The sequence below is a fragment of the Vespa crabro genome, chromosome 6 (genome assembly GCF_910589235.1).
Source record: "Vespa crabro chromosome 6, iyVesCrab1.2, whole genome shotgun sequence".
In the NCBI taxonomy this organism is placed as follows: domain Eukaryota; kingdom Metazoa; phylum Arthropoda; class Insecta; order Hymenoptera; family Vespidae; genus Vespa; species Vespa crabro.
This window is the reverse complement of record NC_060960.1, coordinates 861,778-884,674: the sequence shown is the minus strand read 5'-3', so window position 1 is coordinate 884,674 and position 22,897 is coordinate 861,778. Positions and strand designations below refer to the sequence as shown.

General features: G+C 29.1%; 3 protein-coding genes across 12 annotated transcripts; 2 read left to right on the top strand and 1 right to left on the bottom strand.

Annotated features, from left to right (window-relative positions):
* Positions 1–91: 91 nt before the first annotated feature.
* Positions 92–22,788, bottom strand: LOC124425185 (unconventional myosin IC). Of its 7 annotated transcripts, none has more exons than XM_046965182.1 (21): positions 22,445–22,788; positions 22,175–22,356; positions 4,957–5,180; positions 4,684–4,799; positions 4,542–4,612; positions 4,235–4,443; positions 3,970–4,152; positions 3,680–3,886; positions 3,346–3,608; positions 3,077–3,246; positions 2,844–2,998; positions 2,636–2,764; positions 2,347–2,500; positions 2,001–2,232; positions 1,689–1,919; positions 1,448–1,607; positions 1,130–1,375; positions 838–1,053; positions 409–509; positions 222–324; positions 92–136 (listed from the first exon to the last, which is right to left on the bottom strand). In XM_046965182.1, exons 3-21 carry the CDS (start codon positions 5,146–5,148, stop codon positions 122–124), a joined length of 3,153 nt encoding a protein of 1,050 aa, XP_046821138.1. In that variant the 5' UTR covers positions 5,149–5,180; positions 22,175–22,356; positions 22,445–22,788; the 3' UTR covers positions 92–121. The 7 variants fall into 7 exon arrangements, with proteins under 7 accessions (XP_046821138.1, XP_046821139.1, XP_046821136.1 ...); XM_046965183.1 differs by having other exon boundaries at positions 4,957–5,161; XM_046965180.1 differs by lacking the exons at positions 22,175–22,356; positions 22,445–22,788 and adding an exon at positions 6,266–6,748.
* Positions 7,189–13,931, top strand: LOC124424773. The gene is made up of 21 exons (XM_046964268.1): positions 7,189–7,248; positions 7,632–7,794; positions 8,142–8,251; positions 8,314–8,482; positions 8,589–8,704; positions 8,788–8,919; positions 8,995–9,226; positions 9,296–9,453; positions 9,530–9,654; positions 9,728–9,882; positions 9,973–10,133; positions 10,203–10,380; positions 10,463–10,873; positions 10,968–11,198; positions 11,311–11,555; positions 11,597–11,778; positions 11,850–11,990; positions 12,053–12,198; positions 12,273–12,470; positions 12,554–13,195; positions 13,266–13,931. The coding sequence occupies exons 1-21, from the start codon at positions 7,189–7,191 to the stop codon at positions 13,433–13,435; spliced, it is 4,125 nt and encodes a 1,374-aa protein (XP_046820224.1). The 3' UTR covers positions 13,436–13,931.
* Positions 14,077–22,158, top strand: LOC124425187 (acidic repeat-containing protein-like). 4 transcript variants are annotated; one of them, XM_046965191.1, is made up of 7 exons: positions 14,077–15,205; positions 15,784–16,082; positions 16,660–17,163; positions 20,477–20,757; positions 20,853–21,071; positions 21,157–21,429; positions 21,507–22,158. In XM_046965191.1, the coding sequence occupies exons 2-7, from the start codon at positions 15,788–15,790 to the stop codon at positions 21,654–21,656; spliced, it is 1,722 nt and encodes a 573-aa protein (XP_046821147.1). In that variant the 5' UTR covers positions 14,077–15,205; positions 15,784–15,787; the 3' UTR covers positions 21,657–22,158. The 4 variants fall into 4 exon arrangements, with proteins under 4 accessions (XP_046821147.1, XP_046821144.1, XP_046821146.1 ...); XM_046965188.1 differs by having other exon boundaries at positions 14,077–15,391; XM_046965190.1 differs by having other exon boundaries at positions 14,077–15,391; positions 15,762–16,082.
* Positions 22,789–22,897: the final 109 nt, after the last annotated feature.

The following is a 22,897-nucleotide window of genomic DNA, read 5'->3' as shown; positions in this document are numbered from 1 at the left end:
ATTTATTAGTTACACAAGATGTCTTTAATATTTTTTTTTAAATTTTAGGAAATATGAGGTTTATTCAGGGATTTATGCATAAACTCATATATATTATATATTATATCTTTTAATCCAAATACTATTGAGAAGCAATCTGTAACAAATAAATGATATAGATTATTTTATATATTAATTTAATATACATTCTTTTTTTATATATTATATAAAGTATAATTTACCACTAAGAGATGACCACTTTCTTGGTTTTTAATAATCGCTGGTGCATTTCCCATCTTGAATTCAATAACACCTTCTTTACCATTTATTAACTTATGAAAAGTTCTATAAAAAATTTATGAACATTATTTTTTCTTTTTTAGTATATGCACAAATACAAATGTATTTATACTTTTTTAATATACTTACGTATCAGCATTAATTATTTTTAACATCTTTTGATTATTTGTAATATTAATTATTTTGGTTACTGTTTCTATTATAAATGATACTTCTAATATTAGATCCCCCTGTATTAAATAAGTCAAAATATATTAGTGATATATATTTTGTAACAAATATTACGTACTTCTATTTCTTAACACATTGCAAACTAGTAGTTTTATTGCTAGCTTTACCCAATGGCCAGCTATGTTTTTGATGAATGAATACAAAATAGCTTTTACATACATTTAAAGCCATGCTTTAAAATTAAATATCTATTATATTTTGAAGTTATTTATTACATATTTTTACAAACTAATATATACGAGAATTCTCGTGATCTGTCCACAATGTGTTAAAATAAAATTATTAGTATATAAAATTAAATTGTTTCCATCTAATGATATAACAAACCTTGTCTTTTTTAAGATTAGGTGATATTCGCAAAATTAAAAGATTATCTGATTCTCCAGTAACGACAAGTTCATCTATATGTTCATAAGGTAATCGATGTTTTAGTTTTAATGTTTTTTTTATGTTTAGTATATATACTGCTTGTTTACTTAACAATAAAATTCTATCTCGAGTTTTATATCCGTGTCGATCATATTTAATTACTGGAGCTATATACTAAAAAAAAATATATTCTTTATTAAGTGAATGTTATTTAATAAATAAAAGTATTAGTGTTTATATTATTTCATACCTCAATTTTTTCATTAGTTGTAAGAATCGAATTTGTAATATTTTTAATTAGTGCTTTTTGTTCTTCATCTAGCCGGTTATTTCGAAATTTTGGACCTATACTCATTGGATATGACTTTTTCTTATTTTTAAATAGAATTTCAGCAAGAACTTTTAATTCAAATTGTGTTTTTTCCTTTTGTGTTAAGGCTAACCTATAGTTTCGTGCCATCCACCTTTTATGCATTACTTTTAGATATTTTGAAGCCTAATATATAATTAGTAAGTTAAGATTATAATTATTACTTTACTTGTTTGTGACCCTATACAGAATACTTACTTCTTGACAAGATGATGGACATGGTGGCCATTCAGGATTTAAAAAACTTTCAGGAAGATTCATGGAAAGTTTGAGAAGCCATTGTGATTTTGCCAATTCTTTAAAAATTATATTTTCTACAGTTGGTGGATCATTCCTTGTAATAAACCCTTTAATAAATCTATTCAAATTATATAATTAAATATTTATGACAGGTATGTAAGTTTTTAATATAACTTAGTTTATGATTTTAGCTAATTACTTGCGTATAGAAATTACAGCTTGACGTCTTTTTTTTGCTTCACGCTGTGCAAGCCATCTACGAATATATTTTTGTAATACTATTATATTTTCTCTTATTTTTAAAAATTTTCGTCGAGTAAGTATAGATCTCCATTTATTTTGAATTATTGTAGCAATTTCATGTTTCTTCATTTGAAATGCATCTTCTGTTTCAAATAATGTCTTAGGGAATCTTATAAACAACTTTGTACTAAAATGTGTAGAAGAACATTAAAACATGTACATAAAAAATATAATATGTAAAAATATAAAACGATATGATTTTTCTTACTTGCCCATTCTATATTCATCAGGTTCATATTTTAGATAATAGACAAGCACTTGTACTCCTTCTTTAGCTGGGCCACGGTAATGTGGCCAAGTCTCTGGACAGAGGGACTTATAACGATCTAAGAATTGTGCATATAGTTTTCTATAAGCAAAACCAGCACGTCTCACTCGTAAATTTTCCATTAAACCGAGATATTTAACTTGATGTAATACAATCTTATCGTCAAATCGACCTATCATAAAAAAGTAAATATAATAGACAAATAAAAAGTGAATATAATGGACATATCTGCACATACACACACACATACGCGCGTGCGTGCGTGTATTATTATTATTGTACATACTAGGCAATTTGAAATCATTAGGTTTGATGCATCTGATATAAGAAGGTTCTTTGCCTATTAATATTTCCATGAGATTATTTAAGCTATTCTTAAATTGAGTTATAGCAGTTTCTGGTCGTTTTCTACTAATTACATTTTTCAAGTTAAATGTAGCCTGAAATATATATAATTATTGTATACTATAATTATATATTAATTATTGTATACTTGTATACTATAATTATTGTATATCATTCAAATAGAATATTTTTCTGAAGTAAATTTCAATATATTTGGAATACATACAAACCTTTGTGATTATATTTTTTGTTTGAGACATTACTTCACGTAAATCTCTAAATAATAAATCATTATTTTTTTCAAGGAATCCGCGTACATTATATGTTACTTCTCCAGCATAATGTATTAAACGAAATTCCTAAAAAAAAAGGTAAAATATTTTGAACTATTACCTTTTGTAATAAAAATAAAAAATAATTCAATTACTATCTTCATACATCTCGACCCATTATCTTCTGTGTCTTAATGTCTGCTTTTATGTGACTTATATAGTGTGGATGGCTATGTAAACGTTTATTTAATTTTTCAAGAAAACTTATATCTGTTGGATCCCCTGGGCGTAAACATTCTTCATCCAAGAAAGCTATTATTCCTAAAATCATGTCAATAATGGAATAAGTAATCCAAAGTAAATATGTAGATATTGTAACAAATTTTAAATAGATAATACCTTTATGTGTTTCCTCTATTAAATCACATATAACTTTGTTATTAAAGTATTGAATGTTTTCCCAAGTAATACCTTCTCTCAAATATTCTTCTTGCTCTGATTTTAAAGTAAGTTGTATAAATAATTGTTGTAGTTTTTCATTGCAAAAATTGATGCAAAATTGTTCAAAACTACATAAAAAAAATTTAAATATAGAGTATTAAATAATATTGTTTATTGTTTACAAATATGGAAATTAATTAATTAATTTCTATCTGTTGTCTATACACCTGTTTTTTTGAAAAATTTCAAATCCATAAATATCAAGTATTCCTATGACCACATAATTTTTTTGATTCATAGGTCGTTGTAATGACTTATTTAATCTATTGATGAGCCATGTAAATAATCTATCATACATAGCTTTTGCCAATGCATCTCGAGCATATATTGCTAATTCTCTATTTAATGGAGAGATTACAATGTCACCTTGTGCATCTATAGTACGATGAGTTAAAGCCTTGATCAAATTGTTTACACTGCAACCTAATAACTATTTGGCAAAAATGTGTAATATCTCTAATACTCATAGTAACAATTATATATTTATTATTACATACTTACACTACAAATTGTATTGATAGAGTTAAAGTGTAATATCTTCGCAAGTCCATTTTCTTCTGTAAAACCAATGTTACCCAGATGTAACACGGATGCAACTATGGCAAATAAGCAATTTTGTTCTTCATCTGTTATTTCCATAGTTTGTAAAGCTTTTATTACTTCATTGTACTGATTGGTATCATCGATAGTATTCACAGAATCTTTTGTCTATGTTTTGATAACAAAGTGGAATATTATCAAAATTACAAATAAATCTTTTTAGATATAAGTATGTATAAAAATTTGCATACCCCATTACTTAAATAAACGTAAGCGTCCAAGTTACGTTGGAGAGAAAGTTTGTTAAGAGTTTCTTCATCAGCTCCAATCAAAAGTTGATAAAATATATGAAAATTACGTTCACCTGGGAATTGATGTACCACACGTGATTTCTCTAAAAGATAATTTAAAATATTTCCACCGATTGGATCTCCCTAAAATTCGTCAAAATCATTCGATAATTTCTTTAAAACTTTTTTAAAATTTTTAAAAAATTATGTCAATATTTCAACATACATATTTGCTAAACTGCATATCCATGTATTTGCCAAAACGTGATGAATTATCGTTACGATTGGTTTTCGCATTACCAAATGCCTCAAGTACCGGATTACTACCGATTAATTTCTTATTCACTTCTTCTACCTCCTTTTTATATCCAGTTCCGACGGCTATAAATTCCAATATTTTCTTCGATGCTTCTGTTTTTCCAGAACCAGATTCACCTATATAAAAAATTATTAATTTAATATTTAATATTCGTATTATATCATAGATTATTCAAGTTTATTAAAGTTACGAAAGAAATATTAATACGTGATACCTGAAATGAGAATGCATTGATCATGATTCTCTTGAATTAGAGATTGATAAGCTGTATCAGTTAATGCAAAACTGTAAAGAAAAATATTAGAAACTACAAGTAATTTTACGTTATATTTAATTAACACTTAATTAATTCTTACATATGCGGTGGGGCTTCAAAAAAATGTCTTTTATGATAGTATTGTATAGAGTCAGTATCATAAATAGGGAGCTTTTTATAAGGATTAACAGAAACTAATACTTGTCCGATGTACGTCTAAAAAAAATAAAAATCAATTTTTATAATAACAAAATATTTTTAATTTTTCATCTTTTTTAAATTTAATTTGAAATAATATTTCTTTAAATTTACTATAATATACATATAACAAATTGAATTTGTGAAAGATAGAGAGAGATTGAGAGAGACTTACATAGATAATATCTTCCTTAAATCTTTTGCGAAGATTATCAATAAATGCAGATTCACTTTGAAAGTCCTCGAGAAGAATAAAATCTTGAAGACCAACGCGGTCACGATCATGTAATCCTCGTTCCATCATTTTTGATATTGTCCAATTTGTTTTAAGCATGGCTGATTTTTTATCATAAATTGACGTACCCATAGTGTTTTTTTTTCTAATAAAATATTATTTTCCTATCAAAATTTTAATAATTTAATTCACTTAAAAAAAATTCGAATACTCGAATGTAATATAGTAAATAATATAGTAAAATTAAAAACAACATAAATCAGATTTCATGGAATAATTATATATATATATATATATATATATATATATATATATATATATATATATGTGTTTATTCGTATACCACAACAATTATTTAATTTATTTTATAAAGAATATATAGTAAATCGATCTATTGAAGCACATGAGCTTTTGTTCGACCTCGTGAAATTACGAGCGATAATGTTACCGATTAGATATCGTTACAACTAAAAGAAAACTCCGATACTGTTAATAGCTTCTTTGTAAAAATCGATTAGATAATATCGTTAAATCAACAATATTTCATGTTAATATATTGAAAAGATATCTCGTTATAAAACACAAATTTCATTATTTCTATATTTTCTCTCCAATATTTAATTATACAGAAATCAAGATACATAGTAAAAAAAAAATTATAAAATAAAAAAATTATAAAGTAAAAAAATTATAAAGTAAAAAAATTATAGTTTACCGAATTTTTCAATAAGAAATTTTCTTAATTTACTTTCATTATTTTTTTACCGTAATTTAGCTTCGATTAATTCCAGTATACAAAATCTAAGTAATTTCTTAAATACCACATATAGAACAAACGTGAACATACTATTAGTTTTCTGTATAGTTGGCAATTGTCATACGTACTGTGTATATGCGTTATTGCACTAAGTTTAATGTCGGCTTCGAATAGATAAGATAGAGAAATACGTGGCCGCTCACCTTTGAGAGTAGAACTTTCGATCGATATTTGTCAACTTTAATAATCGGTTTTGTATTACTTTGATATTGACTTGCATATAATCAAAACATTTACTAACATTACATGTTTAATAAAAAATCTATAAAGAAAATCATCGAGATATTTCTTCGATAAATTTTTCAAATATGAAGTTAAAAAGAAGAAAAAAATTCATAAAAGAACACCTTACTTTTATTGCATTTTTTTAAATTCATGATTTGAATTTTTTTATCATTTATCGTATCAGTATATTGTTAAATTGTAACGAACCTTTCTTTTCAATGATAATCCTCGCTGATCCAAATACTTGCAACCGTTTCTTAAGATTAACTTCTGAACTATAACAACAGAACGATGCACATCTTTCGTTCATCGTGAGACTTATCTCATCCCCTCTCTCTTCCCCCCTCGATTTTTTCACCCTGGCAACAAGAGACGTTGATTTTTCCTACGTCCTACCGCATATATCGTTGTAAACAACAGTGCTAATTTATTTATGATTCATTTATTGTTACACCGATCCTCCAACGCTAACTTTGCATAACTCGAACGAAAGATGATTTAAATTACGAGACGATTGATTCTTAACGGAGTATCAATCGATCTACAAAATCGCAATTGCGATTATCGAAAATAACGACTTTCCTTTTGAGCTTTCTCATTTAAGTAACTACATTCAAATTTATACTTCGACTTCATATGAGTGATACTTTTTTATTTTTGAAATATTTGAAGTAACGAATTAATTGTAACTTTCTATACTATCGTAAAAATGGTATTATATATTTTTTTTATGTGGACTGAAGTTTGATTACAAAATTATCGAAAATTGTAAACTACTTCGCAATACAATTAATTCGAGAGACATAATATTCGTGTTTTAAAATAATTTTTTTCTTTTCTTTCTCCCATAAAAGATCACGATAATTGTTTTTAAAGTTAATTATGCGTTACAATCAAATTAGAGTTTTTTTATTTGATTATCTTATAATTTTACTTCTCTCAGTATTATTGATTTCAGGAAACGAGGGTACATATATCGAAAAATTTATGAATAAAAATTAACAATGATAATTAACACATTAATCTGAAGACCATATCCTTTTTTATATTTTTTAGTATATAATATCGAAGAAGTAGATTTATCCAAATGTAAACTTACACAGCTCGGAACAGAATACCGAGGTTCAAAGATGGTAACTAGTAATAATATTCGTTGTCAATATTGGCAAACAGATCAGCCACTGCACAAGGTTATTTTATGTTTGGTCTTATTAATAACTATTGATTATCAATATATGATATAAAATGGAATCAATTTTATATTACTTCTGATCAATATGATACTACAATAGATCTTTAATCGGTACTACAGTAATTAATAACGAGAATGAATTCTAAAAAATGATGTTTAATAATATCATTTAATAATATTTAATATAAAGTGTTGTTTAATAATAAAATAATTTTTTATTATTTTATTTTATTCAACGGTCAATATATTAAATATGATGAAAATATTCAAATAATTAGTAAAGAAATAAGCTAGTCAAAACAAACTTTATATGTGCACATCTCTTTTTCATTATTTAATATTAATTATTGCCTTTATGTCGATATAATATTCATATATTAGGTTAACCCTAATATCACGGATGCAGATTTCCCAGAAAAATCGATGAAAGCTGCGAAAAATTATTGTCGAAATCCCACTAAAGATCCTCGAGGTCCTTGGTGTTATACGTTAGATCCTACTCTTATAGATGATGAATGTGATGTGCCGCTTTGTAATTTTGGTGGTAAGTATTGTTAGTGGTAATAATTTTAGCGCATTTTTAAATATAACACAAATATTGAATATTTATCTTATATTAAGTATATTGGTATAATTAAATAATATTTATAGTAACAATTATAAAAATTCTTGCGCATATCATAGAAGGGTCAGCGATAAAAAAGTAAAAAAAAATAGCGGGAAAACAAAAATTTTGAACGTAACCGAATTGATATTCCATTTTAATATAATAAATATAATAATTTATTTAATTGTCATGGAATATTATGTAGAATAAAATGTATGTATATAAACAAATAATTGGAACAAAATAATATCTGATCTTTGCTTATTTATATGAATTGGTCTAAGATTGCAGAATTTCTGGTATAGGGGCTGAATATGCTGGAGATCGTAAGATTAGTTCTTCGGGTAAAAAGTGTAAATCATGGGCAGGGCGATATAAAGTTTCTAATGATAAGGTACAATAATTTAATCTCATATAATACAGATTATAATATATGATTAAAAATATACTTTTTAGAGTCCAGCATTCGCTAGAAAAAACTTTCCAGATGCGTCATTGAAGAAAGCTAATCGTTTTTGTAGAAATCCTGATGATAATATTGGTGGTCCATGGTGTTATGTACATGATGAAGCTTATGAAAAAATCGAAAAAGAATATTGTGATATTCCATTTTGTGATGACAAGGGTAAATCATTTAATCGAAAATAAAATAATATTAATATTAATTGTGTAGGGTTGATATAACCATCATTATATGATATTATATAACATAAATCTGAATTGTGTTTTAGACTGTTTGGTATACGTCAGAAATACATCAAGATATTCTATTTTAACAACTTTAAACTCTACATTTGCTAGCATTAAATTCTGGATTAAATTATGGAATCCAAATGATGAATATAATGTATGTGATAGTATGTGCGTGTGTGTGTGTAAAATAATAGATGCATTTTATATTTGGAACTTATTTTTTTCATTGTTGTTTAGGGAGAATTTAAAATTTTATTAAGTCTTCTTCCAATACCTACATTTGCAAGTAAAATTGCTGAAGATTGGCATGCAGGTGTTGAGTTAATGTTTTCAAATTTTGGTACTGGTCAAACATATCCTGATATTGATGTTTGTATTATCTTTGTTGTATTATATTATTGTGTGTATATGTGTGTGTGCGTGTGTAAGTTAGTTTTTTTATAGATAAATGATTTTGAAAATACACCAAGCATCTTACTTGGTACAAAATGGACTGGTATATGGATTACATGGGCAGGAGGTTTCATATCAATGGGAATGTATGGTACATCTAAACCTTTCTTTATTGGGGAGTATAAAAAAAAAGATACTATCTCAGGTCTTTATTACGATTTTTTGTTATATTATGGGATCATGGGTACAAATGTCCTTTGGAGTACAGAATCCTGTCAAAGTGGTGTGTAGATCAAAATAATATTAAAATTGTATATATTCATAAGTTGCTATTTTTAATATATATTTGCAGATTGTGAAATTCATGTAACTGTTGGAACAGAATTCACAAACGTTTGGCCAATGCAAAAATCTAATAATACCTATGACATTCATTTTTATGTGCGAGCAAATCGCAATATTGCTATACAAATGTATCAAAACCCTGTTAATATTTATCCATGTTTTACTGTAAGTAATTACTTTTATATGTAAAATATTTTTAAGTAAACATTATATAAAAAATCAAGGAATATGAATATTTTAGATAATTATTGATAATGTTACATCATTAATATATCAAAAAAACAAATTTTCAATGAAGCAATATTTGAAACAAGTTTCAAGTAAAGGATTATTAACTTTTTGGAAGTGGAAAAAATTTACTATTAGGTAATAACACTTCACTAATAAGAAATGAAGAAAGTGAAGTTAATAAAATTAATAAGCTTTTTCATAAATGTAGTATTTTAGGTCCGCATTTACGGCTATTTTATGAACAAACATATGGCGATGAAGAATTTTTATATGTACATTATGATCTTTTTGATACGTTAAGATGGTTCAGTATAGGAACTGAATATAATATAGCTTATTGGACACTTTTTTGTATACCAGATGGTATTATATACTATTAAATTTAAGTTTAACATTCATTTCAAGTTAAAAATATTTAATTTTTAAAATATTTAAAAACCACATACATTACAGAAGAAATACATATTATAGAAGATCCATGGCCACCTAACTGTATATCAGATCTTATGGATTATGCTTATAAAGGTGATCAATGGTTCAGTGTAAATGAGATACCTTGTATACCATGGATTTCAAAAGAAGTATGGAATATATTTAATAAACACACTATTTATGTAATATCTATTTTATTATTTATAATGTCAAAATTTATAACTTAGACTATATTCTACATGTTGTTATAGATACCAGAAGAAGACAAAATTGACAGTAAGTTTATTGATGGCTCTGCTTTAAAAGCACTTAACAAATGCAGGAATCCGGGTCATAGTTCACATGGTCCTTATTGTTATATAATGACTGATCCAAATACTTCAAACATATCAAAGCAATATTGTCCAGTACGAAAATGCCTATCTTCAGGTAATTATATTATGACTTATTAACAGTGACATAATATAATTTATTTTTCTTTATATCCATTTATAATTTCTTTATTTAATAGAATGTAAAATGGCTGGTACAGCAAATGATTATATAGGAACTTTATCAACAACACGTTCAGGTAGAACTTGTGCTAAATGGATAGCTGATTACGATCTTGTGGAAACGAAAGTATATGCACCTGAGACTACCACACAAGGACTTATAAAATTACCAAAACGATATATGACACAAGAAGAGCTATTTTTGAGAATGTCTCCGCAAAGAAGACCTAAACTTATTAAAGTTTTAAGACCAAAAGATTCAATTAATCGAACATTGTTCAATGACAATTTGTATGCAGAACATAGTGCAAAAAACGCTAGTAATTATTGCAGGAATCCATCTCGTAATATCGCCGGCACATGGTGTTATACAACAGATCCTCTTGTACTACAAGATCTCTGTGATGTCAGAGATTGCGAAATGCTAGGTGATACAACAGAAAATAAGTGTAATTTGAGATAAGAATATTTTTATATTTTCTGGAATTGTACTTATTTTTATTTTTATTATTATTTATATAGAAGAATGTATATTCCTTATTCATGGACATGGTATTGGTAGACGACTATACGTTTTTCCTGAATATCGTTCTGAGGGTCTACATTTTTCTCTGAAAGCTTGGGAACCTGATCAATTAGATTCTATAACAATTGTTTTCACTGCAGATGATGGTTTTAAATCACGATATATTCTTAAAATTGGTGCTTTAGATAATGAGAAAATACTCCTATATTATCAGTCTGAAAGCCAAGGTAATCTTTTAATTGTTTATCAAAATTATATTCAGAGTTCTTAAAAATTTTTAAATTGTGCTAAATACATAAGTATCATTTCTATAATTCATATTAAATGAAATTTATTTAGCTATAAACTTAGTTAAAAAGAAAACATTGCCACATTTATTGTATTTTGGAAAATGGAGCAATTTTGTTATTCGTATACCACGAGGAAGTATTTCACTTTATTATGAAGGATCATCAAATCCTTTATTTGAATGGAAACATTCAAAACCATCACAAGTATTTTCACCTGTTTATTATTATTATAATAGTGAACAAAAACATGCTGTAGGCGTTGCTTTTGATTGTAATTCCAGTTGGTATAGTTTGTAACATTTATTGTATTAGATTAATTAATTTATTATTATTGTACTGATTGTTATTGCTTTAAAGGATGTCAGATAGAAAAGACAGAAACTAATGAACATACAAGAATATTACCGTTTTCTATATGGAATAAACAAAAAATGTCAAATATTAATACATTAACACTTATGATACGTGCAAAAGGTGTTGTTACACTTCCATTGTTTTTGTTTCCTGCAACATCTAGGTAAAAATAAAACAAAATTATTATTACCTTTGAAATTATAAATTATATTGTCCAACTATGTTATAATATAGCTATTACTCCTTATCTCTCTTTGAATCTGGACCATGGATATTCTTTCAAAAGAATAATTATCCCATTGTCAAAATATTTCATAAGCAATTAATTTCAAGTCCATTATTTACAACAAATTCATGGACAAATATAACTATAAGGTAAATATACAAAAATAATGAAATTTTCAAATATCTTAATTCCATTTTATTTATAATTATAGATGGTTAAAGAATATTATTGAATTATTGTGTAATGATACATTGGTATTTCATTATGAACATAGCAACCCTCTGCTTTTTTATTTTTTCTCAGTCACTGTTAATAACAATGGATGGGCTATTTGGTCTGCAAATTGTGTACCAACTGGTTATTTATATTGTATAAATAAATAATATAAAATAAGAAAAGAAACAAGAAAATATTTTTTCAATTGAATATAGATATAGATGGACCTGCTATTGATGGTGGTTGGTCTGAATGGGGTCCATGGTCATGTAGTGCTAGTTGTAATGGCGGTGTTGGAACAAGAACACGTTTATGCAATTCTCCAGAACCTAATATTAGGGGAGAACCATGTATTGGTCCTAATAGTATGACAGGACGTTGCAATTTGATTAAATGTGGAGATTTAACAGAGGGTAATTTAAAGTATTTATAAAAACTATAATATATAATTTTTATATTAATATATTAACTATAATTTATGTATATTTGTTAACAGACACAATTATTTTAATACAAAGAAGAATTAAAAGAAACCATACTTCTTTAATTATTAAAGAATATGGAACTGTCGTAATTCCATCAGATTATGATATTATTCAATTAATATCAAATACATCTGTAGATTTTGAGATACAATGGTCTCATAATGGAATTTTTATTAAAGAAAATAATAGAATTAGGATAAAAAACTTTAATGTTGGTACGTTCACTTTTTGTGGAATACTTAGTGTTGGTAGATTGAAGCATTATGAATATATTGTTTCAGTAATAAACAGAGCTCTACTGATTGATTCTGGTATTTATACAATCACTTTACATAGAATTGATCAGTCATATCTCGTATTGAAAGTTGTTGCTTTAGCCATTATACCAAGTACAGAAAGTATTACTATACGTGAAACTTTACCTTTATCTGTAATTTGTAATTGTCTTATTTTGGGTTATGTATATTCTGATCTCAAGATATCTTGGGAAATAAATGAAAATATTTGGAAAGATTATGGTATTACCCTACCTATTGCTGTAAATGTCGATTATATCAAAGCAATAAATAAGTCACATGAAGGAATGTGGAAATGCATTGTAGAGCAAACTGATTTAAATTTTAAATGGATAACTAATATAATTGTTGTTAAAGGTAAAAACTTTAATATTTGAATTTGCTTCTATAAAGGTACTGTAATTATTTATAAAATGAAATGTTGAAGTTATTGGTTCACCAAATTGGCGCACTTACTTAATGGAAGATAAATTGACCAGTCCTATATTTGGTTGGATGCCAAGTGAAAATTTTGTTGCTGTTTCTGCTTTAATAATCTTTTTAATACTAATTGGTTGTATAATTATAGGTTCAATCTTTTTAATAAGGCAAGTGTAATTTTCTTAATATAATTATTACAGTAACTAAATTTCATGCACAATAATAATTTGGTATTAATATTATAAACAGACTTCAAGAAAGTCGAAAGATCAAAATTCAAACTTTCAACCAAAAGAAAAATAAACAATAAATAGATCCCAACTAAGGGTAATTAAGAATACCAATTTTTATCATTTATTTAATATTTCAATCATTTTTCATCAGCATATTTACATATTTATAAATAAAAAAATCAAATTTTAGAAAATATGAAATATCAAAAAATCAAAATAAATTTGTATTTTTTGTAAATGAGGATATAAAGTATCGATCAGTCTAATTCCAGGACATTGTGTATTTATGCATTGAATGAATAATGAATAATTTTATCGAGGTATTCGATACACCTAAGAATTCGAGTGAGAATTTCATAGACACATACTCTTTGATAATTTCGTCGTTTTTTCCACTACCGGTCAGTCTACCTATATCCTCTACCCTCTATCTTCTCTCTCTATCATACTCCTTGTTGCCCCACCTTTTCTCTTTTTCTTCCACCTCTTTCTCCCACCTCTTTCTCTCTTTCTCTCTCTCTCTCTCTCTTACGGAACATTCTTCGCGCACGTGTCTATCTTCCTTGCATGTATACGAAAACGTGTTCTTCGGCCTCTGGTACATATCCTGATTACTAATTTACGAAGCCATGGACTACTTCCACGCTTGGATATGACACCAAATTCCATATTCCAGTCGAGTGGAGAGTTGAGAAGAGCGAACCTGATGATCCTTAAGAATCCATGAATCGTGCAAGAAGCTATACTATCATATCATTCGATAGATCACTTCAGTAATTGCACTTGTTTCCTGTTTCACAAATTAACGGTTCATCATACACGATATAGGTCTACTTTCTAATCTCTTTTCTGACATCATTTTAATGTCAAGATTTTCGAAGGTCGATTAATTTATCACTTGCATAGCTGATTAATTAAAAAGATCAATGCGTGCTTAAGTAAAATAAAAGAAACACTAGCTATTTGCGTACTTTTAAAAAGTAAAACCTTTTGTTTTCTAGAAATTATTTGAATGATTTAAAAAGTATGCATTCTTTTTCTTACAGATGAAATTTATGAAGACGAAATCAGTCGAATTTAAAATTTAAAACTAGGTTTTAAATTTATCTGGAAAATCTAATGTTTAAGATTAAAATCAACGTGTAAGAGTAGTATAATCTATAGAGGAAGTTGCTTGATATTTACAGTTAACTGCTAATTCGAACTCTTATGGATTGCTTTCCTTAATAATTCTCAAGAACATTCAAATTTTGCTTTACTCAAATTCCAAGATTTATTGAAATGCGAAGAAAAAATATTCGTATCTATTTTCCTTTCGTTTCTTATCTATTCATTAAAGAAATATATATGGATGAAAAATTTCAATATCTCTTTATTTTGTACAAATAGTTTTTTTACTAGTTTCAGTTAAATTATAATTATAACAATTTAAGAAGATAACAAAATGAAAAATTTAACAATAAGAGATACACGGAGAAAGATACCAGAGTAACGGAACGAAATAATTGTCGATTAATTAATTTGATTATATTGTCGTAGAATTTGTTCTCCCCTTGAATAAAACTCGCTTTCGAAATACAATACATTCTCTCAAGGAAGAGAAAAAAAACAATGGAACGCGTGAAAAAGATGTTGGAATATAATACTAAGTACCCGAAGGAAGCATTACCAAGAAGGAGGACGAAGAAGGAGAACGAAAGAGGTGGAGGCACTGGTTAGTATAAAAGGGTCGAATCACGGTATCTCGTCTGTTTCAATACTCTCAACGAGTCGTGCAGTAGATCACACGTACCATTGATCGCGACGGTCATCCGTACACGGAACGTTCACGACTTCCACATTGAGGAAGTTGAAAAGGTGGACGAGAAGGTAGAGTGAAAGAGAAATTAAATAAAGAGAGGTGAGTCCAACGGAACCAAAGCAATCCTGAATAATTACCCTGGAAATAACTTCGATCGTGATGATGACGAGAGTATACATCAAAGATAAACGAAAAGCATCCAAAAAGTTTTTTGGGGAATGTTTCGAGTCAAGTGATATTTTGTGCGCCGTCAATAAAGTGAAACATCGTATATATTTGATCTTTGTGAACAAGATTGTTAAATCCTATATAGACTATATGTCACTAATCACAAAAGTCAATTTTATTGGATGTAATATTGCAAGAATGATGTCATTATTCGGTTATCACTTTTAATTTCATGTGTAACTATTGTGTAAAGATGAATATTTTGTCAAAGAGAGTTAGTCGTTAATTAATGTATAAATAGATAATATATGATCTTTTTACAGAATAATGAAACTAGTGGCAGTGGTTGCATTGCTATGCTGTCTTGCCATAGGAGGATTGGCATCACCAGTGCCGGAAATCAGCAATAACAAAGTATCGGTTGTGAATGCTCTCGTCTCAGGAAGACAAGCGCAAGCACCACCGGCTACTGCAGATGATGATGACGAAGATGATGACGATGACGACGATGTCGATCTCGATATTACAGGAGATGATGATGATGACGATGATGATGATGATGACGACGACGACGACGATGATGACGATTATTTGGAACGTTTCATTGAGGATATTTTAGGAGGTAAAAAAGAAATATATATATATCAAATTTTTCAAGTTGAAAAAACAAAAAGTTTAAAGAGGTTTCTGTCATATATAGATAGCGGATAGTAATATTTTTGATATATATTAGATAATCTGATCTGATCTAAAATTTTGTACTGGAATGATAGTAAAGATTGTAAAAGAAACTGCACCGTTATACAAACATCAGAAATTCACGCGAATAGCATGCCCGATGGAATTTGTTGACTGTTCATGGCTTACTGGTAACGGTACGAGGCGCATCGACTTGCCCGAATTAACATACATCAACGGCGACCCCAGCTCAGAAAGAATTTCTACGCGCTACTTCTTTCTCATCGACCTACATTTGAGAAGTTGTTCTTAGGAAGTACAAGCACGTTCGAATTTCGATCGTACGACAGTTACACCAATTTTTTTGCAATTCATATAATTGGAGAATGTACATAAATGTTTCCTAGATAAAATAATCATTCTTTTAAGATAAAAATGCGTTATCGCATGTAAGTCGATAATTAATTTGTGTTTTATCTCAAATAATTACTAAGATTAAAAGAAAACTTCTATGATCGTAGGCGAGGAAGATGATGATGACGAAGATGAGGAAGTGAGTCAACCGGCTTCGCAAATAACACCTGTAGCAGCCTCACCAATACAGTCTGCACCATTGATAACCTCGCAATCAATACCGGCGGCAGTTCAAGCTGATTTGAACGCTGCTGCAGCATCCGCGGAGAATACGGCCGAGGAAGCAGCTATTGGAAGTGAACCTACGTCATCCGATGACGATACTTACGACGAGATCGAGGAAACTGTGCCCGAAGGTCAAGCTGTTGGCCAGGAATCCGGACTCGAAGGTGCAGACTCTATTGTGAATCCTGTTGTTCAACCAGCCAGTTCTCAAGCTGCTGCGGCACAAAGTGACGACGATGACGATGACGACGATGACGACGACGATGTCGATCTTGATATTACAGAAGACGACGACGACGAAGATGACGAGGATGATGAAGATGACGACGATGATGACGATGACGATGAGGATGCCATTTCGGACATCACCAGCGCCAGACATGCACGTGAGTTCAAGGGCAAGACCAAGAAACATATTAGTAGACACAAGAGTGCACGCTTATCGCGCAAACGACCTGTAGCATCTTCTTTTCCGGCTCGCTCGTCTAATGTTTTCTCTTCCTCCTCTTCTTCTTTTTCTTCTACTACTTCATCCTCTGGCATTTCTCAAGTTTCCATACATTCTAAGTCATCCTTATCATCTTCTCCCTTTTCTTCTCCGACTACTTCGAGGAGCGTTTAAAATGACACGAGAAAAAAAAGCGATTTTGTAGTGGTAAAAGTGTAATATGATTCGCAAATATCTCTCGATATATTCGATATTTTTCGATAAATCGAAATTAACAAAACAAAGTCGTTACGTTTTTATTCGAAGAGAAGTTTTGTCGAAATTTAGCGATCTTTTCACGAACCAGTACGCATCATAATTATAAATTATCTGTTATTTTTGCTTCGACAAAATACGCAAAGCACTTTTAAGAGTAGTATTTATTTTTATTTATTTATCATTATATTTTTCTGAAAATCATTCGCTTGTGAAGCGTCATGATACTCGCTTGTTCTCTATTATTTCATGCCTTTTCTTTCCTTTTTTTTATTTATGGCTTTTATAAATTCCAACGTAGAGGGTACTGGGAGAAAGAATTCTGACGGTTAATGTGTAAATAAATGCCAATGTTTTAAGGTCGTACAAGCGCTTTCTGCGTAATTTCTTGCAGTAATATAAGAACAACGAAAAGGTGGAGGCGCCCTTGAATTTCACGCTTGTCATTTTAACGCACATTTGTCAGAATTTAAGTCGGACTCTATTATGCCTACACAAATTAGTTGAATTCATTACCTATGGCAAATGTGTGTTTATTGATGATCATTAGTCATTATCGAATCGCGATGTATATTACGCAGAAGATAAAAAATGATTCATTAAAAACTGAAATGAATAGGGATGAAATACTTTGCATTGGTGACGTCACGTCATGTACTTGTTTCATACTTTCCATAGATCGATTAAGTCATTAGTATATTTATAAATGAGACTGTGAAGAAGAGGGACAGCGATTCAATGATGCCATTAATCTGGATTGGAGAGTAAACAATATTGTCATGAGAAAAAAATATAAGAACAATGAAATTATTCTTATTTTTTATTATTGTTCATTTATCAATGGTTAATAATAGATTTTTGAAATAAATTGAGATCAATGATGGTATCTTCTATCCAATAATGCAAGCACATACACGATTATAATAATCCATAATCAAACTAAATTTTTGTAGCAAGACATTGTTTAATTCTAAATTGCAAAATACACGATAATTTATTGTTTTTACAAAATTTTGTGTCCCACCTTTTATTTCTTCACTGCCATCCGCGTTTAAAGCAATTTAATAATAAGGAATAACCCTTCCTTTATATAAAACAAAAATATGTTCGAAAATGAATATATTTCTAAGAGTGTTAAAGCAATGCAATTGTATTACGTGACGTGTCGAACCATCGCTTTAATTTAATTTATGTAGATTTTCGTAATTTTAACTTAAAGTACCAAAAATTTTTGCTTGCTCTTGTTACACGTTTGTAAAAATTCTTTTTGTTTAAATTTAATATCCTTTTGAAAATTATATTGCTTATGTAGTAGTATCGTAATGGGTGACTGGAATTGCTTGACATTATTGCTCTTTACTCATTCTATCTTTTTATTATTTTTTTTAACATGAATAGAGGATTACAAATTTGATATTACTAATTGTTCCTGTTAATGAGGCATCTTCGAACAACCACTATATTTCATAATTAATTTAACAACTAAAATCAATTCGCGATAAGAAGCAAACATAATGAATTTAAATTAGCAAGATTAAATTCGTCCAAAACGCGTGGCAAATACGGAGATGCTAATATATAAGTATCAAAGATTCATTATCGGGTTAACCAATTAACTTTCTACGTGATTCTAAGATCGAGTATAACAAAGGTGTGACTGTATTGAAATTTTTTTTCAACTTTCACGAAGCAGCCCGATGACCCAAAAGAGAATCGGGTCAGTGACCCGGAGTATAACACTCTCTACTAAGGCACACAATTGTCTGATTACGACCCTGACCCACACCTGGTCGTAGCTTCCTCATCGCCATGTTTGTGCTACTTATTCGTTTTCTTCTCAGATAAAAAAAGAAAGGGAGGAGAGAGAGAGAGAGAGAGAGAGAGAGAGAGAGAGAGAGAGAGAGAGAGAGAGAGAGAAAGAGAGAGAGAGAGAGAGAGAGAGAGAGAAATCATTTTCATCGTATGCGTGTACATCTATCATAAAAGAAATGGCTATATTAGTATTATTTGATTTTACTGAGTATATCTTAAAAGTTAGTATCATTAGCAATATCATAACTTATCGTAATTACCGTTAACGAGGGATATAAGCAGAGAGTAACACGCTAAAGATTAACGAGATTGATCGTTATTAATCAAATGGACGTTTTGATGGATCTTTACAAATTACATACCTACATTTCACATCGTCGAGGTGTTGCATGATCTCGAGGAATTGAGGGGTAAAAAGAAGGTCACTGGTGAATAACTACGTCAATGTATGTATAATACTTAAGAGCGTTTGAAATTACGGCGGCCTTGAATAAACGAGGGTTCGTTGAATTTTTCTTGAATCTTGATCTCTTCGTTACGACGAGATCGAAGAAAGTGACTCTATGTAAGTGCAACGACCGGGGAGAGTTTTTAAGCGGGCACGAGGAAGACGGACGAGTATATACTGTCGCGAGTAGATAGGTCGATAGGTGAGATGAAAGAAGGGAGACCTGTTTGGCCTCCCCGAAGGATTCCGATTTACCGTTATACCCATCGACGATTCAACCATGTTCACTTGGAAGTAGGTTTCAATCGTCACCGTCACTTCCTTCCAAGGTAGCTAACTAGAAGAGAATGTGCTGACGGTTTCCCTTCATTAAAAAGCAAACCTGGTAGAAGCGCGTTCTCGCAATGCATTCGGCGGATATGCCTCTTTCCTGGTCAATGACCTCATAGAAATACTCCGGAAAGATGACCTCATAAAAGTACAGTCAAGGCTACCCTCTCGATAGTTTTAATATAACGTACTCGTTTCATTATATTCTTTCATAATTTTCCATTTAACTTTTATTATTTCATGATGTTTCAGTGAAAATGTTTCTTATATAATTGAATCGAATACAAAATAAGTTTTGACGATACTATAACTGAAGTATTATAAAGTGAAATTGATCAATCATAGATCATTATCTCTTTTTAATTTTAAATGAGTAAAGAAAAAAATCTTTCGTACGAAATTTTAGATGATTTGGAGTCGGAACCCAGCAGTTATGTACCAGCCATCTATGTTGCGAAATATAATCATTTTGTAGACAACATTCTTGAGAGGATTAATAAAATTTTAAGCGCTAATTACGATCCAGTGACGGTCAAATTAACTAATCCAAATTCGAGCTCGAAATCGAATAAGAAAAAAAACAAATCTAAAAATAAAAAGAATAAATATGGTTCGAAGAAGAGTGTTTCTGGATTGGTCATACATATCTCCGAAAATATGAACAATGAAGAATCGAACGACGTACAGGTATAATCGCTAATAGAAATTTTTAGTTTCTTTTTCTCTTTTTTTTGAGAAGAATTATGTTTATATAAAATCGATGAAATTTATTTTTTATTCAGAAAATAGATCCTCACAAAAACGTAGCTACAACTTTAATGGATATAGAATTACCAACAACGATGTCAACTCTTGGATCATCTGACACTGCTATTGCACAAAATCGTATAAGAAATGCCAAACGAAAATCATCTAATTCTCAAAATAAAAAATCGAATCGTAATAAGACGAAGAATCGAAACAAAACCAAAAATTCCACAAGCGGTAGTAACAAAAATAAAGTGAGTATTTTAACAAATTTTTTCAACCTTTTTGCTCAAGAATAAAGATCATAGTATGTAATATAAAAATAGCGTCATGTTTTAGGCAAAGGCAAGAGCAATTTTATATGGACTCGCTTCGCTTCAAAGATCAGGAGATGTCTCGGTAAATATGATGAGCAATCATACAACTATCAAAACGAAATTTACCTTGGGACCTTTAATACTTAAAGTCGAAAAAGAATTTGGTAGAGCTGCGAAAAAAGAACTTAGAAGTGCAACTGCTACCACAGCAGGAATGTCTGGTAAACTGAGTCTTCGTGTGATGCACGGAGGTGCTGCCACATTGCATTCCATTCGTGTTTTACAACCCAAACAGGTTAATATTTAAACTCGCTTACTAAGGATTTATAAAATTAAACGTAACGTAATCTTAATAATTTAATTTTTAATTAGGTTCGCGTTGAAAGTGCGGATGATCACGATAGAACAAGAGAATTCGTTTGGAGAAGATCATCTCATATCGCTCATTTAGTATCTCAAAAACTTTTAACAGCTACAAGATCAATGTTACGACCTCCACCTGTCCCAGCACTTGCTGCTTAAATATTAAATCATACTTGATCCAAATGAAATCATTATAAGTGCCATAACAATGGGTTCAATTCATCGTTTCGCGTTATTCCATTTTATGGTACACGCTCTTTGTTCTTGAATCACGGCTTTATCGATTCAAATCAATGAAGAATTATTTGTTTATTCTTTTTATGCCCTTATAAAAAAAAGTACATTTTCAAAAATACTACGTCTTTAAAAAAAAGGACAAAAAGAAAGTATAAGCAATATGATTTCATTTTGGATCAACATTTGTCTATATTTATTTATTTATATGTCATTAACATTTTTATAACACACATCTATAATTATTTATTTATTTTTATTATTTATTTAAAGTAGTGCCTATTTTAAATTGCGATTATTTTAGTATTATCAAGAATATTCCGGAAAATATGTTTATACGAAAAAATAAGTAAAATTTGGTAAAATTTAATTAATAAATTAAATTATGCATTAAGTCAAATAAAAAATTAAATATGAACTTGTCAATTTATTTTTCTACTTACATAAATCAGTTTGATGATTTTTGATAGTTCTCGGAAGATGGACAAATTTGACACTTTTTACGTATTTTGACATTTTTAAAACATAATAAATCAACCGGTGATGGTCTGTTTTCTTCGTCTCCTATCCAGTATTTTTTAATTGATGTAGAATCCTCACCTAAATCATACTGTAAGTCCATTGCCTAAAAAAAGACATATACATATATGATTAAGTTAGAATCTTAATTTTTTATCAATTTATTTTCTTTAATATAAAAATGTTATACTTACATCGAATAGTTGTAACCAAGCTACATGCGAACAATAAACTACAAATGAGTAAACTGCTTTTTCAAGATACACATTGTAAATTGCATTCATCGTCGAAGAAATGATTTCATTTAAAATAGAATTCACAATGAAGGAATTATTCTCTTCTTCAAAAATATCCTGCCATTTAGATTCGGATATTTGAAAAGGAACGGTCGCTTCAAGCTCGTTGATAGAAATTTCATTACTTTTATTTTGTCCTCGCAAATTTTTGTTTAATTTCTCTTTCATCATTATTTGTTTAATTATCTTAATAAATTAATTTTTAATTAATCGACATTAAAATTGTAGATTTCAACGATCATGAAATGTAATGTAGATAAGAGTCGACTTTTTATTTCGTATTTAGCGTAGTTCACTAGACGTGCGTTATTCAAAATTTCAACGAATGTTGACCTTCTATTGCTTGTATGT

Coding starts and splice junctions, on each gene's coding strand:
- LOC124425185 (XM_046965182.1), bottom strand. CDS start 5,148: ATGGGTACGTCAATTTATGATAAAAAATCAGCCATGCTTAAAACAAAT. Junction 4,613..4,683: donor TTTGAAGCCCCACCGCATAT/GTAAGAATTAAT, acceptor TTTTCTTTACAG/TTTTGCATTAACTGATACAG. Junction 325..408: donor AAAATAATTAATGCTGATAC/GTAAGTATATTA, acceptor AATTTTTTATAG/AACTTTTCATAAGTTAATAA.
- LOC124424773 (XM_046964268.1), top strand. CDS start 7,189: ATGGTAACTAGTAATAATATTCGTTGTCAATATTGGCAAACAGATCAG. Junction 8,483..8,588: donor TCCATTTTGTGATGACAAGG/GTAAATCATTTA, acceptor ATTGTGTTTTAG/ACTGTTTGGTATACGTCAGA. Junction 9,227..9,295: donor TACAGAATCCTGTCAAAGTG/GTGTGTAGATCA, acceptor ATATATTTGCAG/ATTGTGAAATTCATGTAACT.
- LOC124425187 (XM_046965191.1), top strand. CDS start 15,788: ATGAAACTAGTGGCAGTGGTTGCATTGCTATGCTGTCTTGCCATAGGA. Junction 17,164..20,476: donor CACCAGCGCCAGACATGCAC/GTGAGTTCAAGG, acceptor ACGAAATTTTAG/ATGATTTGGAGTCGGAACCC. Junction 20,758..20,852: donor AAGAATCGAACGACGTACAG/GTATAATCGCTA, acceptor TTTTTTATTCAG/AAAATAGATCCTCACAAAAA.